Raw genomic sequence first — 14,772 nt, 5'->3', positions numbered from 1 at the left:
GGTGCAACAATCAGCATAGCGTTCTCCACGTCGTCTCCATACTGCCATCCAACTTTGGCAGACAGAACCTGGACTCATCACTGAACATGACATTCCCCCACATGTTCAGGTTCTATTGTCTGTGTTGTCGACACCAGCGCAAACGGGCTTGACGGTGAAGGGCAGTCATTGCAGGCTTCCTGGTAGCCTTATGAGAATACACTGTTTACCATTTATATATATATATACACACACACATACAGACGTAGGCAAAGTTGTTGGTAACGTTCCGTTAAAGAGAGAAAAACCCACAATGGTCACTGAAATAACTTGAAACTGACAAAAGTAATAATAAATAAAAATTTACTGAAAATGAACTAATGAAAATCAGATATTGTTTTTGAATTGTGGTTCAACAGAATCATTTTAAAAAACAAACTAATGAAACTGGCCAGGACAAAAATGATGGTACCCCTAGAAAAGATGTAAAATAATGTGACCATAGGGACATATTAAACTAAGGTGTGTCCTGTAAATAGCATCACAGGTATCTTCAAACTTGTAATCAGTCAGTCTGCCTATTTAAAGGGTGAAAAGTAGTCACTGTGCTGTTTGGCACCATGGTGTGTACCACACTGAACATGGACCACAGAAAGCTAAGGAGAGAGTTGTCTCAGGAGATCAGAAAGAACTTTATAGACCTTCATGTTAAAGGTAAAGGCTATAAGACCATCTCCAAGCAGCTTGATGTTCCTGTGACTACAGCTGCACATATTATTCAGAAGTTTAAGGTCCATGGGACTGTAGCCAACCTCCCTGGACGTGGCCGCAAGGGGAAAATTGATGACATATTGAAGAGAGCTGGACAGTTTGCTCACGAGGAGTGGGCCAACATACCTGTCGACAGGTGCAGAAGTCTCATTGAGAGTTACAGAAATCACTTGATTGCAGTGATTGCCTCAAAAGGTTGTGCAACAAAATATTAAGTTAAGGGTACCATCATTTTTGTCTAGGCCAGTTTCATTAGTTTGTTTTTTTAAATGATTCTGCTGAACCATAATTCAAAAACAATATCTGATTTTCATTAGTTAATTTTCAGTGAATTTTTATTTATTATTACTTTTGTCAGTTTCAAGTTATTTCAGTGACCATTGTGGGTTTTTCTCTCTTTAACGGAACGTTACCAACAACTTTGCCTACGTCTGTATATGCATGTATGTATGCATAAATATATATATATATATATATATGTACATATATGTACAGTATATATGCATGTATATATACATATATACATGCATATATATAAATATGCACATATACCGTATATATAAATGCATATACTATATATATATATATATATTTATACAGAATTTATTTGAAATATTTTTCAAATTGGATTTGGCGTGTATTTCAGTGCTTTAACAGGTTTATCACTGCTTTTATTGATTGTCTATTTATGTTTGACTTTTTATTATTACATATAGATTTCCTTATATTATGAATTTATTTGTTGTATTATTTGTTATTTTAATAGTTCTAGTTTATCATCAGATATATTACCATAAAGATGTCGTGTAACGTGGTATTACTTCAGTAAACAGACACTGTTCTCGTATCAGTCAGAGTTTTATTAAATATTCCTCTTCAGACTGTAAAATAAGGCTCAGAATAGATTTTTGCATCAGTTTGTCACTAAATGTACAAAGAGGCTCCGCTAACGTTCAAATCAATAAAAAACAGTTTCCACAGATGATGAAATCAATAAATAAATTACTTTGCATCAAATAAATATGAATAAAAAACAGTGCATGAAATTCACAGTTGCATGTAATGACAGTAAGTTTGAAAAGACATGAGACAATAAAATAAAATGTTTTTGTGTGATGATTTGAGTCAGTTTATAAAATCAGTCAATGAATCAACTGATGGAATCATTAATGAATGATCGACAAAACCAGACGTCTGAAGAAGACGTCAGTCTGAGAATTTGACAATTTTCTGTCATCATAAAGTCTAAAAACAACAATGGTGAGATTAATAATCAATAACAAACATAATTGACTAAAAACAGATTATTGGCACCGTACCTCTGATCCATGAAGCTGACCTTAAAGTCCACCGTCCATCTTCAAACAAAACTCATATTTATTTGTACTGAAACAGCTTTTTGCTGCGTTAATGATTGTTGTTGGCCAACAGGAGGAATTATTATTATATTATCATTATTATTATATTATTATAACAACAACAGAGCCGGGGGACGGGGTAATATTCAGAGAAAACACTCAGATAATCTCGGAGATTTAAGTCACTGATTTACAAGAATTGGAACGGCATCGGTAAACACTGAGGTCACCAGATATATGAATTATATTACTATTTATTTATGTTCATAAATGAACACAGAAGGAACCTGAAAGGAGACGTGTATCTAGCCGTCCAGCATAAGAACACCACCCAGACGGTCACTTTAACCTCAAAGAATTTACACGTTTTTTCTTGCATATTTTTGACATTAAAATCTCAGAATATTTGAGTTATTTTATTGTAAATTTACCACTTTAATCTGGGAATAAGAAGAATTACAGCGACCAATAACTCTCTGAATGTAAATATGTGAATATTGTATTAAAATAGACTTTTGAATATGTTATTTATATTTGAATGGATTCTTTCTAATGTGTACTAATTATTATATAACTGTTATGGTATAATTTAATGTGTATTCATTTTTATATAACTTTTATGCTATATTTTAGTGGTAATATTAGGGAATTATTTGACGCCATGTGAGTTCATCTAATAAATCAATAAATCAACAAATGTTTAAAGAAGAAAAACGTCTGATAGTAAAAACTGACCATGTTGGTTTAACCTGCCGACACTTTGGCGGCGCTGCGTTACCCAGAAAGCCTTTCAGCAGTGACCACGCTCCCTCAGTCCAACACCCACACACCTCCAAAAATAAATAAAACAGGCAGACTGGTGATGTCACCTATTACGTCATGGTAACGGGGGAGTCTGATTGGACGTTCTCGGGTCCAGATCTAGGTCTAGGTCCAGGTCCAGGTCCAGGTCCAGGTCTGACAGCAGGATCAGGACTCTGTCCCCTCCTCACGGAGACCAGCTGGTTGGACGAAGATCTGTCAGAGTTCAGACTTCAGACCGCTGCCGACCAGACGGGGACTCGCCTCGTTCTTCAGGAACTTCAGGAAGTCTCTGAGCTCCCGTCCCCCCTGAGGACACAGAGACGTTAAACTAGAGGAAGTCTCTGAGCTCCCGTCCCCCCTGAGGACACAGAGACATTAAACTAGAGGAAGTCTCAGAGCTCCCGTCCACCCTGAGGACACAGAGACATTAAACTAGAGGAAGTCTCTGAGCTCCCGTCCCCCCTGAGGACACAGAGACATTAAACTAGAGGAAGTCTCTGAGCTCCCATCCCCCCTGAGGACACAGAGACTTTAAACTAGAGGAAGTCTCTGAGCTCTAGAAACCCCTGAGGACACAGAGACGTTAAACTAGAGGAAGTCTCTGAGCTCTATACCCCCTGAAGATAAGTTTACCTCATATCTGATGGGCTCATCCTTTTTACCAACCGGAGCGAAGTAAATGGTGGGATACCTGAGGACAGAGAGAGAGAGACGTGAATGAAGACCTGGTCCCTCGTCAACACAGAGTCCTGGTCTAAAGAGTGCTCATGGATCTGGTCTCACCCCTGGACGTCATATCCTTGCGGGACGTCGTTATCAGCAGCGTTCATCTTGGCGATGACCATGTTTGGATCAGAGGACAGCTGACGGACAGAGACAAGTGGTCATATTATATACTGCATCATTAGAAGGCCAAGGAGACGCAGCGTCTGCTTCTTCTTCTACAGGAAGCAACAGGGCTGATGGGAAATGTGGTTCTACAGAAAGGTACACTAGCTGATGATGATGATGTACCGTCTCAGCAAGCTCTTTGTAGACCGGCTCCAGTTTCTTGCAGTGTGGACAGGACCGAGAGTAAAACTGGATCAGAACGTCTTTATCTGGATCATTGACGACGTCATCGAAAGACTCGGCAACAACCACCTGCAGCACCACAAAGAGAGGTCAGAGGTCAGGGGTCAGAGGTCAGAGCGCTGGTGGATCAGGGGTTAAAGGCAACACAGTCCACTGAGAATAAAAAATAAAGACCGCTAAAGGAACAGATGCTCCTAACATGTGAGGACTCTCTCTCTCTTCCCATTGGCTGACAGACCAGACCATGTGAGGATAACAGTCTCACCTTGACAGCAGCGGTATTTTTCTCAGGTACAGGTTCAGACATGATGTAACGTTTGAGTCGACCTGCGAAGTAATCGTCTAGAAACCTCTCCAAGGACTGACCATCTCTCCTGAAACACACACACATTAACCAACCACCTGATTACTGGGACCTGATTGGTTCCATACATGTGAGGTCATGCAGGTGAGCAGGAAACTGACTCATTTTACATACTACATGTGTTCAGACATTGAACGTTGGTTACATACGCAAACTCTTCTCTCGCGGTGTATTACTTTAGCCTGGTTGGGCCCGGTTACCTACGTGAACTCCTCTCTCATGGTGTACTTGTGGCCCAGTTTGGTCCGGATCGTGATGAATGGTAGTTCTCCTCCGTCTGAGGTCCCCAGGCCGAATTCGTCCTCCAGCTCAGACAGGAAGTCCTTCTTATTGGCTACTGAGAATGTCAGGCCTCGCCCAGAATATTTAGACGCCATCTTCATCACCCTGGCAACGAGACACAGGGGGCGGGGCTTAACTACAGAAACCTTGCGCGGCTAAGGAGGCGGTGGAGGCGGACTCTACCTGTTCCTCCAGTAGTTGGACCCTCGGGGGTTGTGATGGTAGTCCAGGTCGTAGTACGCCGTCAGCAGGTCACGGACTCTCAGACGGTCTCTGGTCTCCATCGTCATGTGAGGACATAGACCGTGACTGCAGACAGACAGGTAGAGACAGAGACAGGTAGAGACGGGTAAAGACACAGACAGGTAGAGAGACAGACAGGTAGAGACAGACAGGTAGAAACAGAGACAGGTAGAGAGACAGACAGGTAGAGACAGAGACAGGTAGAGACAGAGACAGGTAGAGTCTTACATGTTGTCCCTGATGAAGCGTCTCAGTGAGTTGATGGTCAGGTGATCTCTGAAGACGACAACGCTGTCCTCAAACTTACTGGACAGTCTGGGAGGTCTGAACAGCAGCACGCTCCTGAAAGACAACAACCAACCGGACCGTAACCCTGGAGCTTTCAACCACGTTGCATGGCCTTCTTCAGCAGGTAGAAATACACTGATCACATGATCCTAGTACCTCGGTCAGGTACAAGGCCTCGGCCAGGTACAGGTCCAGGTCCAGGTAATAAGGGAACAGGTGTACTCACTCAGAGATGACTCCGTACTTGTCCCCCAGCTTCAGATCAGTCGTGTGAGCGAATCTGAACTGTTCTCTCAGCAGACCTGCAGCTCTCAGAAACTCTGTCAGGTGAGAGCTGTCTGCACCTGAAAACACACCTGAGACACACACAAGGTCACATGATGAAGTACGGTAACAATGTAAAGTAGCAGAGCATGACTAGCATGACGTCATGTGACATTGCGTGTTGCTTGAGGAACCAGAGGGTGGGGCTACGCTGTCGGTATGGACGCCGTTATCAGCTGTAACCGCCGTATGAGAGCAGCGCAGTGCGGCGGTTGTGAGCTCGCCAGTAGAGCACGCTCACATGCACTAACAGAGTAACGTATGACACGGTATCATACCTACAACGCTGGCATCATAGTGGTTGATGAAGATCTGGAGGTCTTCTTCAGTCTTCAGGTGAACTGAGTCTGGACCGGTTTGCTTCTTCATGTGCTGAAAGATCCCATCTGAACACACACACACACACACACACCTGTTCAACACACCTGTTTGTTTGTGTGTGTGTGTGTGTGTGTGTGTGTGTGTGTGTGTGTGTCTATATTTGTGTGTTCTACCTGCGGTGCGAGGTCCGTCGTAGGGGGCGGAGTCTTTACCATTCCTGAAGATCTTCAGGGTGGGGTAACCTGACACCCCGAAACGCCCACAGGTCTCTGAGTGAGCTGTACAGTCCACCTGAGACCGGTGAGACAGGACAAGAGAGAGACAGATGAGACAGGTAGAGATAATAATATTAATAATGAAGATGATGATGGTGATGAAGGTACCTTAGCCAGCTGGACGGTTCCCTTCAGTCTGGTCGCTGCTTTCTCAAACTCTGGAGACAACTTCTTACAGTGGGCACACCTGAGAGGAGGAAGAGGAGGAGGGGAGGAGGAGAGGAGGAAGGAAGGGAGGAGGGAGGAAGAGGAGGAGGAGAGGAGGAAGGAAGGGAGGAAGGAGCAAGGAAGGAAGGAGGGGAGGAGAGGAGGAGGGGGGAGGAGAGGAGGAGTGGGGAAGAAGAGGAGGAGGGGAGGGAAGGCAGGGAGGAAGAGGAGGAGGAGAGGAAGGAAGAGGAGGAGAGGAGGGAAGAAGGGGAGGAGGAGAGGAGAGGAGGGGATGAAGGAGAGGAGGACGAGGATGAGAGGAGGAGGGGAAGAAGTAGAGGAGAAGAGGAAGGGAGGAAAGAAGGAAGGAAACAAAGGAGGAAAGGGAACGTGGAATGAGTGAGGAAAGAGAGAAAGGAAAGGAAGGACAGAGGGGCGAATGGAGGAGAGGAAGAGGATGAAAGGATGAAGGAGGTGAAGAGGAGATGAAGGAAGGACAGAGGAGTGAATGGAGGAGAGGAAGAGGATGATAGGATGAAGGAGGTGAAGAGAAGGTAAAGGAGGACATGGGGGTGAATGGAGGAGAGGAGGATGATGAAAGGATGAAGGAGGAGAGGAAGAGGAAGAGGATGATGGGATGAAGGAGGACAGGTTAACAGTCTGTCGGTCCGCCGTCATCTACATCACATTATTGTGAGCTAGCTATGCTAAAGCTAACCGTTACCATGGAGCGTAGAATTTCACCAGCATGGTCTCGTGCCCCGTTGCCAGGTAGTCGAAGTCTGCGTCGCTGAGCTCGAGCACGTCTCTGCGCGAGAACACCGCGTCGGGAAAACAAGCCAGCAGCGCGAGGGTGACGGCGGGAAGGAGGCGGGCAGCGGACGCCATGATGGACAGAACCGATGAATGATTTCAGATGAAAACGGTTAAAACGTTAAGGAGACGGTGACCGTTACACACCGAGGAGGACCTCCGGTACACACACGGTCAATGGAACCGACACAACTCACGTTTCCGGTCGAAGATTCCAAAATAAAACCCATATCTGTGTCAAAAGCACAGTATTTCACCACGAAATTAAATATCTTTAAAGGTAAATTGAGTCATCGCAAGATTTAACTCGTTTACACACAACTGAGACATTAAATAACCCGGTTTAATGCATCCGTGATTATCTACATGTTTTATTGTGAAGGCAGGATTATTTTTTCCGGTACTCACCTGTGAAACTTGATCATCTCTCCAGCTGTCAAATGGAAGGCGGGACGTAAAGCGAAAATACCGGAAAGATACTCTCTGATTGGTCCACAGCAGTTGGAGGTGATGTCATGTAGCCGTCTCATTGGTCCAACAAGCTGTCAGTCACAGAGCGCCCTCTATATATTACTGTAATATTACTGTTAACTATTTATTATTGTTATTTATTACTGTTACATTACTGTTAGTTATTTATTACTGTAATATTACTGTTATTTATTTATTACTGTAATATTACTGTTAGTTATTTATTACTGTCAGTTATTTATTACTGTGTCAGTTATTTATTACTGTAATATTACTTTGTCAGTTATTTATTACTGTAATATTACTATGTTAGTTATTTATAACTAATATTAGTTATTTATTACTGTAATATTACTGTGTTGATGAAGTAGCTGACAGGTCCGAAGCTGTTGCCGTAGCAACACTGGCATTATTATTATTATTATAGATATTTGTCAGGATTTTCACACCATGTTCAACCGGACTGGTTTGTAAATTTGTTGTTCAATGAAGGAAAAAATAATAATTTGCTGTCAGTTTGAAGTATAAATATACCTTTTTTAAAGTAGACCATTAAAGTGTGCTGTCTACGATCACTACTGAGCAAACTCTGGCTCCAAATGACACCAAAACCTCAAGATGGCTGCTCCTGTATCCACATATTTAGGTTTCACTTCTGGAAGTGGAGACGCGTCGGCCATCTCTAATTACAGTCTGTGTGCTGAATGTAAGAAATGAAGTTCAACTTGTTTCCAAATTGTCCAAAAGAAGAGATAATAAAGATGATCTATATATCGAACTGTCTTTATGTAATTTAACATCTTCAGTTCAGTTTTTACTAAATAATAATAATAATCAGTCAGTTTAGGAAGTGATTTTAACCTTCAGAATAAAAGCTAATATACAGAATCTGAACAAATAAACGTTGACATGAAACTAATCTTTGTCTCGTTGAATCGATTCATAAAATCACAGAAACATGTAAACAGATTTTATTGAAGCATCATCCTTCATTCGTTCTCATTCAATATGAATAAACACTTTCTATAAATCCTCCACTGTATAAGGCCGCTAGGAATCATGGGATTGATCAGGCGGTGTCACCCCGGTGCATCATGAGAAGACTAAACATTCTTAAACAAACACATTCAAACATGTTTGTTTATCAGCCGATATATGTCAAATCAAGTAAAACCTGCATAATCCAGGTTCTGCTGCTCACAGCTGGATCTCTGTAAACTAAAACTAAACTGAATAAATCTGTTTTATCACACTAAATAAAAAACAATCAAACATAAAATAAAAAACTACGGAATTTAAAAAAGGAAAAGATAACTTTTGAGAACGTTTGGTTTGTTTTCGTGTTTCCTTTCTGACCTAACTGTGGCCCCGCCTCCTGATCCAACTGTGGTCCCGCCCCTAACCTCACTGTGACCCCTGACCTAACTGTGGCCCCGCCCCCGAACCTCACTGTGACCCCTGACCTAACTGTGGCCCCGCCCCCTAACCTCACTGTGACCCCTGACCTAACTGTGGTCCCGCCCCTAACCTCACTGTGACCCCTGACCTAACTGGTCCCGCCCCTAACTTCACTGTGACTCCGCCCCCTTATCTAACTGTGGTCCCGCCCCTAACCTCGCTGTGACCCCGCCCCCTGATTTAACTGTGGTAGTTAGATCAGGGATGAGGTCAGAGGAGATAAATTAAACAATAAATAATGATGAGTCATAAATAAAGTTCTCAGTAGAACCATTCAGCCGGTTACTTCATCACTGAAATCAGTTTCACAGTCATGTCTTTGTTCTGAAGTCAGGAATAACTGAACATGTTCTAACCAGAACTTCTGATATAAACGGTCTGATTCTGATTCACATTAGAACCCTTTGCCTGGGCTCTGATTAGAACTGAACATGTTCTAATCAGAACATCTGATAGAAACGGTCTGTTTCTGATTCACGTTAGAACCCTTCCACTGAGTTCTGGTTAGAACTGAACATGTTCTAACCAGGAACATCTTTTGGATCCAGAACATCTTCACCTGGTTCTAGTGAAATGAATGTTGACGTGTCTTTGGAGACCTGAAACTGGAGAACATCCTGAAGAGCTCCACATCAAATGTTCTGACCCCTCTGCAGAACTCTAGAGCTCTTTTCAACACGTTCTAGGGATGTTCACAATCAACCGTTTAACCGACAAGAAGTCCAACTGATCAGTTAAACGGTTCAAAGAAATATTAACAATTAAATATAAAGTCACTTAAATGAAAGTCTAGAACAGCAGCTGATCTGGATCAGAGTCCCGGCTCTGAAGTCCACTTTGTGGACGAATGCAGACTTGACTGTGATTGGCCCCACCTTCAGTCCAGGGTTGCTTCCTGCCTGCTGATTGGCCGGCCCACTGAGGAACAGGAAGTGGAGTTTTGGAAGTTGGCCGAGTGGAACAGATTCATGAGGTCGTGGAACCGAAGGCTGACCTGGAGGAGACGGAGGACGTCCATTAATGAAACACATCTGTCTGTCTGAGTTATGGACGTAACCCAGGTTCTCTGCAACATCTGGAGTTCTTCGCTGGAGTCCAGGAAGAACTACAGATGTTACTTTAGCTTTGGTAGAACTCAAAAACTCCCTTATTTTCTTCAAACAAAGAACGTATATCACGAAGAGGTGAAAATCAATAGTTTGTTCCATTGTAACATCAGCAGCAGAGCTACGCTTCCACCATTTTGGACTGAAAGTGACAACCGGGCGCCAGTAAAACATCCGCCTACAAAGAGACGTACAAAAGTAAAACTAAATTATTTCTATTCTATCGTCTATGTCCTGTGTTGAACAATATTATAAATATAATAAGAGTTTTCAGTCCAAAATGGCAGCAGACCAGTTTGGTCTCTTTGCTTTGGATGTTTTGAATTTTTTACAGTGTACAATTTACAAGCCCCGCCCCCTCTCACCTGTTGGGTGGTCTTGTTTCCCAGCTGGGCAGAGACCTGCCTGAATGTTTTCCGATTGGCTCCTCTCTGCTGACAGGCCGTCAAGATGGCGCGGTCCGCCTCACTGCAACAGGAAGTGGTCAGAGAGTTGAACTGACAGGAACTGCGTCTGCTCTCCAAACTAAACACACGACCACTACAACTACAACTACTGAACAGACCCTCTAACAGCCGATGTCAAGATGAGATCACAGTGTTAGCTGGAGGCTAAACAAAGGAAAGACTGGAGGCTAACACTAGCAATGGGCTAAAGTTACACATCTAAAATGTCATGTTGTTGGGTGCATGGATCCAGATATCAGATACATTTGAGATGACAAACTGTGATTCAAGGCTCTAGCGAGCTACAATATCGGAGAACTAGTTAGCCAGTTCTGCAGACAGACAATCTAGCTAGCTAGCTAACGTTAGCCAGCCGTCTACTCCTCCAGAAGTAGTCTCCAGCGGCGTAGGGGTCGGCTAATCAGGTCCCATTGGTTAATGTTAACTTTCTCAACTAACACTCGAGATCTTGGAGAGTCCCACTAAATACCTCACTAACAGGAAACGGGGCTGATATGAGCAGGAGGTCAAATCTTTTTAATTTGAACCCTTGATGATTATTAATATGGCAGCTTCTTCTTCTTACATCAATAAAAACACTTTATTTCAAAGTAAAGCTACTAATTATTAACTTCCTCTCCTGATCTGGGATCAGTTTACTGAGATCAACATCAGTGTGTGTGTTTGTTCTGACCGCGTCCAGACGACCACTTTCTCTCCGGTCGAGGACAACGAGATGTTTTTGGCGCCGACCGGTTGCTCTGGCTCCGCCTTGTCAGACGGCCGACGCTCAGCTCTCTTCCTGTTCCCATTGGGAGGAGGATTCTGGGACACGTGGTCCGTCTCTGTGGTCTTGGAGCTGGTCGCTACGGGTGACGACGTCACGCCGTGAAGCTGCTGGAAAAACTCCAAGAATTCCTGGTGCAGGTCAGAGTGGCGTCTGAGGAGAGACGAGATCTGGAGAAACCAGAGATGATTTAATGAATCAGCTGTTTTTATGGTTTAGTTTACAGATATTAATCTAGTGGTTTTATTTTGGACTATTGGTTGAACCGAACCATTGATCAGGTACCATTGTGTGAATGGACGCTGTGTTATATATACACCGGGTTGTATACCAAGTTATACACTCACCGGCCACTTTATTAGGCCCACCTGTTCAATTGCTTGTTAACACAAATAGCTAATCAGCCAATCACATGGCAGCAACTCAATGCATTTAGGCATCTAGACGTGATGAAGACGACTTGCTGAAGTTCAAACCGAGCATCAGAATGGGGAAGAAAGGGGATTTAAGTGACTTTGAACGTGGCATGGTTGTTGGTGCCAGACGGGCTGGTCTGAGTATTTCAAAAACTGCTGATCTACTGGGATTTTCACGCACAACCATCTCTAGGGTTTACAGAGAATGGTCCAAACAAGAGGAAATATCCAGTGAGCGGCAGTTGTGTGGACGGAAATGCCTTGTTGATGTCAGAGGTCAGAGGAGAATGGGCAGAGTGGCTGGAGATGATAGAAAGGCAACAGTAACTCAAATAACCACTCGTTACAACCAAGGTATGCAGAATACCATCTCTGAACGCACAACACATCGAACCTTGAAGCAGATGGGCTACAGCAGCAGAAGACCACTCGGTACTAGCAAGGTGTACCTAATAAAGTGGCCGGTGAGTGTATATATACCGAGTTGTATACCACTCCAGTGATCAGCACTGGGGGGGTCAGAGGTCATTGTTTACCTTGTCCATGTCCTCAGCTAGGGGGGCGGAGCTTCCCTGCAGCACGGACACCACCTGCTGGAAGGGGGAGGAGCCTTCTCCTAGGCTCTGCCCCAGTCGCCGTAGAAACCGCCGGCTGCGTTCAAACAGCTGCTTCTCCATCAGCTGACAAAGGAACCACAGAAGAAGAGTTAAGGTAGGTTGGGTCTGTCCCCGAGTACACTGTGATGTCAGAGTGATGTCACCTACCAGCCCACAGCGGCGGGCCTGTCGTCGGTTCAGGAAGGCAGCGAAGTCTCTCAGCAGCTGAGGCCACGGCCGCAGAACATCGCTCAGTCTGCCGTACAGAACCTCCACCGCAACTGCCGCTGCCGAGAACTGATCCAACACCTGCAGCAGCTGCTCAGAGAGGCCCGGGGACACCTGCAACGCATCACACACCTGCACAGGAAACAGGAAGTCCAGACAAACATCCGTTAACTGATTCATGTGTGTCGTCCTTAGAAATAAAGTTACTGGTGTTATTAAAAACAAGAGTCTCACTCTGAGCAGATAATCCTGAGCAAATGCCTCGTCCTCATACTGCCTCTGATCATCATCATCATCATCATCACCTTCATCTTCTGATGACTCCTGTATATATAAATACATGTTATTTATGTACAGTTATATTTAAGTTTCATGTTTAAATATTTTCTCAGAATAGTTCAGACCTGCAGATGGAGGACGGACCCATCTGAAGACTCTCTATCATCATCATCATCATCATCATCATCTTCTTCTTCTTCTGCTGCTGCTCTGGATGGCTTCAGTGCCACTTCCTGTTCATTCTCTGCCTCCGCCTCCTCGACGTCGTCCAAGTCGTCGTTGGCGGCGACGTCACTTCCTGCTGAGCTGGGTGAGGATTCAGAGAGAACCAGGAGGACCTCGCTCTCCTCCTCTTCTTCTTCCTCCTCCTCGTCATTCCTCCTGATGAGATCATTGGGGGCGGGGCCTTCAGGAGGAGGAGGAGCTAAAGCCTCTTCATCACTCCTCCTCGCTCCTCCTCTGTTCTCAGGTGAAGCAGACGTCCTCCTCCTCCTCCTTCTCCTCAGGCTGGTGAGGGTCTGATAGTGGCGTCTGATTTGCTCTCTGGTCGTCATCGAGACGTTGTCATCGGTGATGATGTCAACGGGGGTGTCGGTCCTGCTCAGGAGCAGGCGGCGGAGGATGACTCGAGGTGGACTGAGAGCTCGGAGGGGGGAGGAGACCACCTGGCTGTCAGCGACGGGGGAGGAGGAAGAGAGAGGGGGAGCGAGTGGGGAGGAGGAGGAGTCCACCTGGCCGTCTGGGAGGGGGGAGGAGTCAGAGGGAGGGGGAGGGAAGGGGGAGGAGTGAGGAGGAGGGGGGGGCTGCTGCAGCAGCACAAAGCCAATGCGTCTGAAGTCGAGGTGCTTGGGGAGGCGGGGTGGGTACCTGGTCCCAGGGGAGAAGCTGTAGGTGTTGGAGGCGGAGCGAAGAAGTGTCAGGTGCCCCTGACGGGGTCCACCTGACCTGCAAGGGGGCGGGGCCTTTGAGGAGGAGCCAGACGAGTTGTTATAGTCTTTGATAGTTGGGTAGATGACAGGAAGGCTCCTCTGTGAGGGGGGGAGGAATTGGAATTATTATTATAACTATGTTTTTAATTCATTATTTATTTATTAGTAGTAGTAGTAGTAGTATGTTTTTAATTAACCAATTAATTATAATTATTATTAAAATTAAGAGACTGCATTATTATTATTGTGTTTTTAATTAATTAATTATAATTATAAAAAATAAGAAGGCGCGTTATTATCATTATGTTTTTAATTAATTAATTATTGTTATTATTATTAAAAAGAAGATGGTGCGTTATTATTATTATGTTTTTAATTAATTAATATTATTATTAAAATAATAAGATGACACATTGTAGTTATTATTAATGTTTTTCATTACTCAATTATCATTATTAAAAATAAGATGGAGAATTATTATATTTTTAATGAATGAATGAATGAATTATTATTAGAAATAAGATGGCACCTTATTATCATAATATTTTTAATTAATTAATATTATTAGAAATAAGATGGTGCGTTATCATTATTATATTTTTAATTTATCCTTTTTATTATTATTATTATTATTATTAAAAATAAGATGGCACATCATTATTATTATTATTATGTTTATTAATGTTTTCTTTTATTTATTTCATTTTAATTCTTTATTTTATTTTGCAGTGTGCTCTTCCTGTTTGTTTATATGGAACAGAAACACAACAACATGTTCTGTTATCTTTCAAAATGATGCTTCACAATAAAAAACATCAGTGACTTTAAACTAAAGAAAAAACAGGAACCACTACAAAATAAAATGCACAAGTCGAGTGTTTAAAGAGACCCTCCTAGTGGATGATTCAAATTTAAATAAAGTTTTAGAATAATCAGGAGAGAGACTGACTTCACTACTAACTGATCACTTCCTGTTTACCTGTTTGTCTTGATTCATTCAGTATAATGTTCAT

The 14,772-nt window shown here is 43.4% G+C and overlaps 4 protein-coding genes across 7 annotated transcripts in view; 2 read left to right on the top strand and 2 right to left on the bottom strand.

Moving 5' to 3' along the window:
• LOC119503730 (oocyte zinc finger protein XlCOF6-like) overlaps nt 1–14,772 on the top strand; it is a 353,206-nt gene that overhangs the window by 109,710 nt on the left and 228,724 nt on the right. The gene's annotated exons all lie outside the window — the stretch shown is intronic.
• Nucleotides 1–14,772, top strand: part of LOC119503768 (oocyte zinc finger protein XlCOF6-like) — a 337,366-nt gene that overhangs the window by 109,739 nt on the left and 212,855 nt on the right. The window lies entirely within an intron of this gene.
• On the bottom strand, nt 1,590–7,480 carry pdia8 (protein disulfide isomerase family A, member 8). 2 transcript variants are annotated; one of them, XM_037795770.1, is made up of 13 exons: nt 6,955–7,480; nt 6,192–6,270; nt 5,982–6,099; nt 5,766–5,873; nt 5,390–5,519; nt 5,104–5,217; nt 4,816–4,941; nt 4,555–4,737; nt 4,252–4,360; nt 3,927–4,055; nt 3,696–3,775; nt 3,546–3,603; nt 1,590–3,218 (listed from the first exon to the last, which is right to left on the bottom strand). In XM_037795770.1, the coding sequence occupies exons 1-13, from the start codon at nt 7,116–7,118 to the stop codon at nt 3,129–3,131; spliced, it is 1,488 nt and encodes a 495-aa protein (XP_037651698.1). In that variant the 5' UTR covers nt 7,119–7,480; the 3' UTR covers nt 1,590–3,128. The 2 variants fall into 2 exon arrangements, with proteins under 2 accessions (XP_037651698.1, XP_037651699.1); XM_037795771.1 differs by lacking the exon at nt 1,590–3,218 and adding an exon at nt 3,330–3,374 and having other exon boundaries at nt 6,955–7,213.
• Nucleotides 8,470–13,018, bottom strand: LOC119503829 (GON-4-like protein). Its single transcript, XM_037795853.1, has 7 exons — nt 12,956–13,018; nt 12,786–12,875; nt 12,492–12,683; nt 12,264–12,407; nt 11,219–11,481; nt 10,444–10,546; nt 8,470–9,966 (listed from the first exon to the last, which is right to left on the bottom strand). Exons 4-7 carry the CDS (start codon nt 12,402–12,404, stop codon nt 9,850–9,852), a joined length of 624 nt encoding a protein of 207 aa, XP_037651781.1. The 5' UTR covers nt 12,405–12,407; nt 12,492–12,683; nt 12,786–12,875; nt 12,956–13,018; the 3' UTR covers nt 8,470–9,849.

This window comes from Sebastes umbrosus, chromosome 15 (assembly GCF_015220745.1).
Source record: "Sebastes umbrosus isolate fSebUmb1 chromosome 15, fSebUmb1.pri, whole genome shotgun sequence".
NCBI classification, from domain to species: domain Eukaryota; kingdom Metazoa; phylum Chordata; class Actinopteri; order Perciformes; family Sebastidae; genus Sebastes; species Sebastes umbrosus.
Note: the sequence above shows the minus strand (reverse complement) of the source record. Positions and strands in the feature narration are given on the sequence as shown.

Coding starts and splice junctions, on each gene's coding strand:
- pdia8 (XM_037795770.1), bottom strand. CDS start 7,118: ATGGCGTCCGCTGCCCGCCTCCTTCCCGCCGTCACCCTCGCGCTGCTG. Junction 6,271..6,954: donor GTGAAATTCTACGCTCCATG/GTAACGGTTAGC, acceptor TCCTCCTCTCAG/GTGTGCCCACTGTAAGAAGT. Junction 5,218..5,389: donor AAGTACGGAGTCATCTCTGA/GTGAGTACACCT, acceptor GTTGTCTTTCAG/GAGCGTGCTGCTGTTCAGAC.
- LOC119503829 (XM_037795853.1), bottom strand. CDS start 12,404: ATGGAGAAGCAGCTGTTTGAACGCAGCCGGCGGTTTCTACGGCGACTG. Junction 11,482..12,263: donor TAGCTGAGGACATGGACAAG/GTAAACAATGAC, acceptor TGGTTTCTCCAG/ATCTCGTCTCTCCTCAGACG. Junction 10,547..11,218: donor AAAGTGGTCGTCTGGACGCG/GTCAGAACAAAC, acceptor TTCCTGTTGCAG/TGAGGCGGACCGCGCCATCT.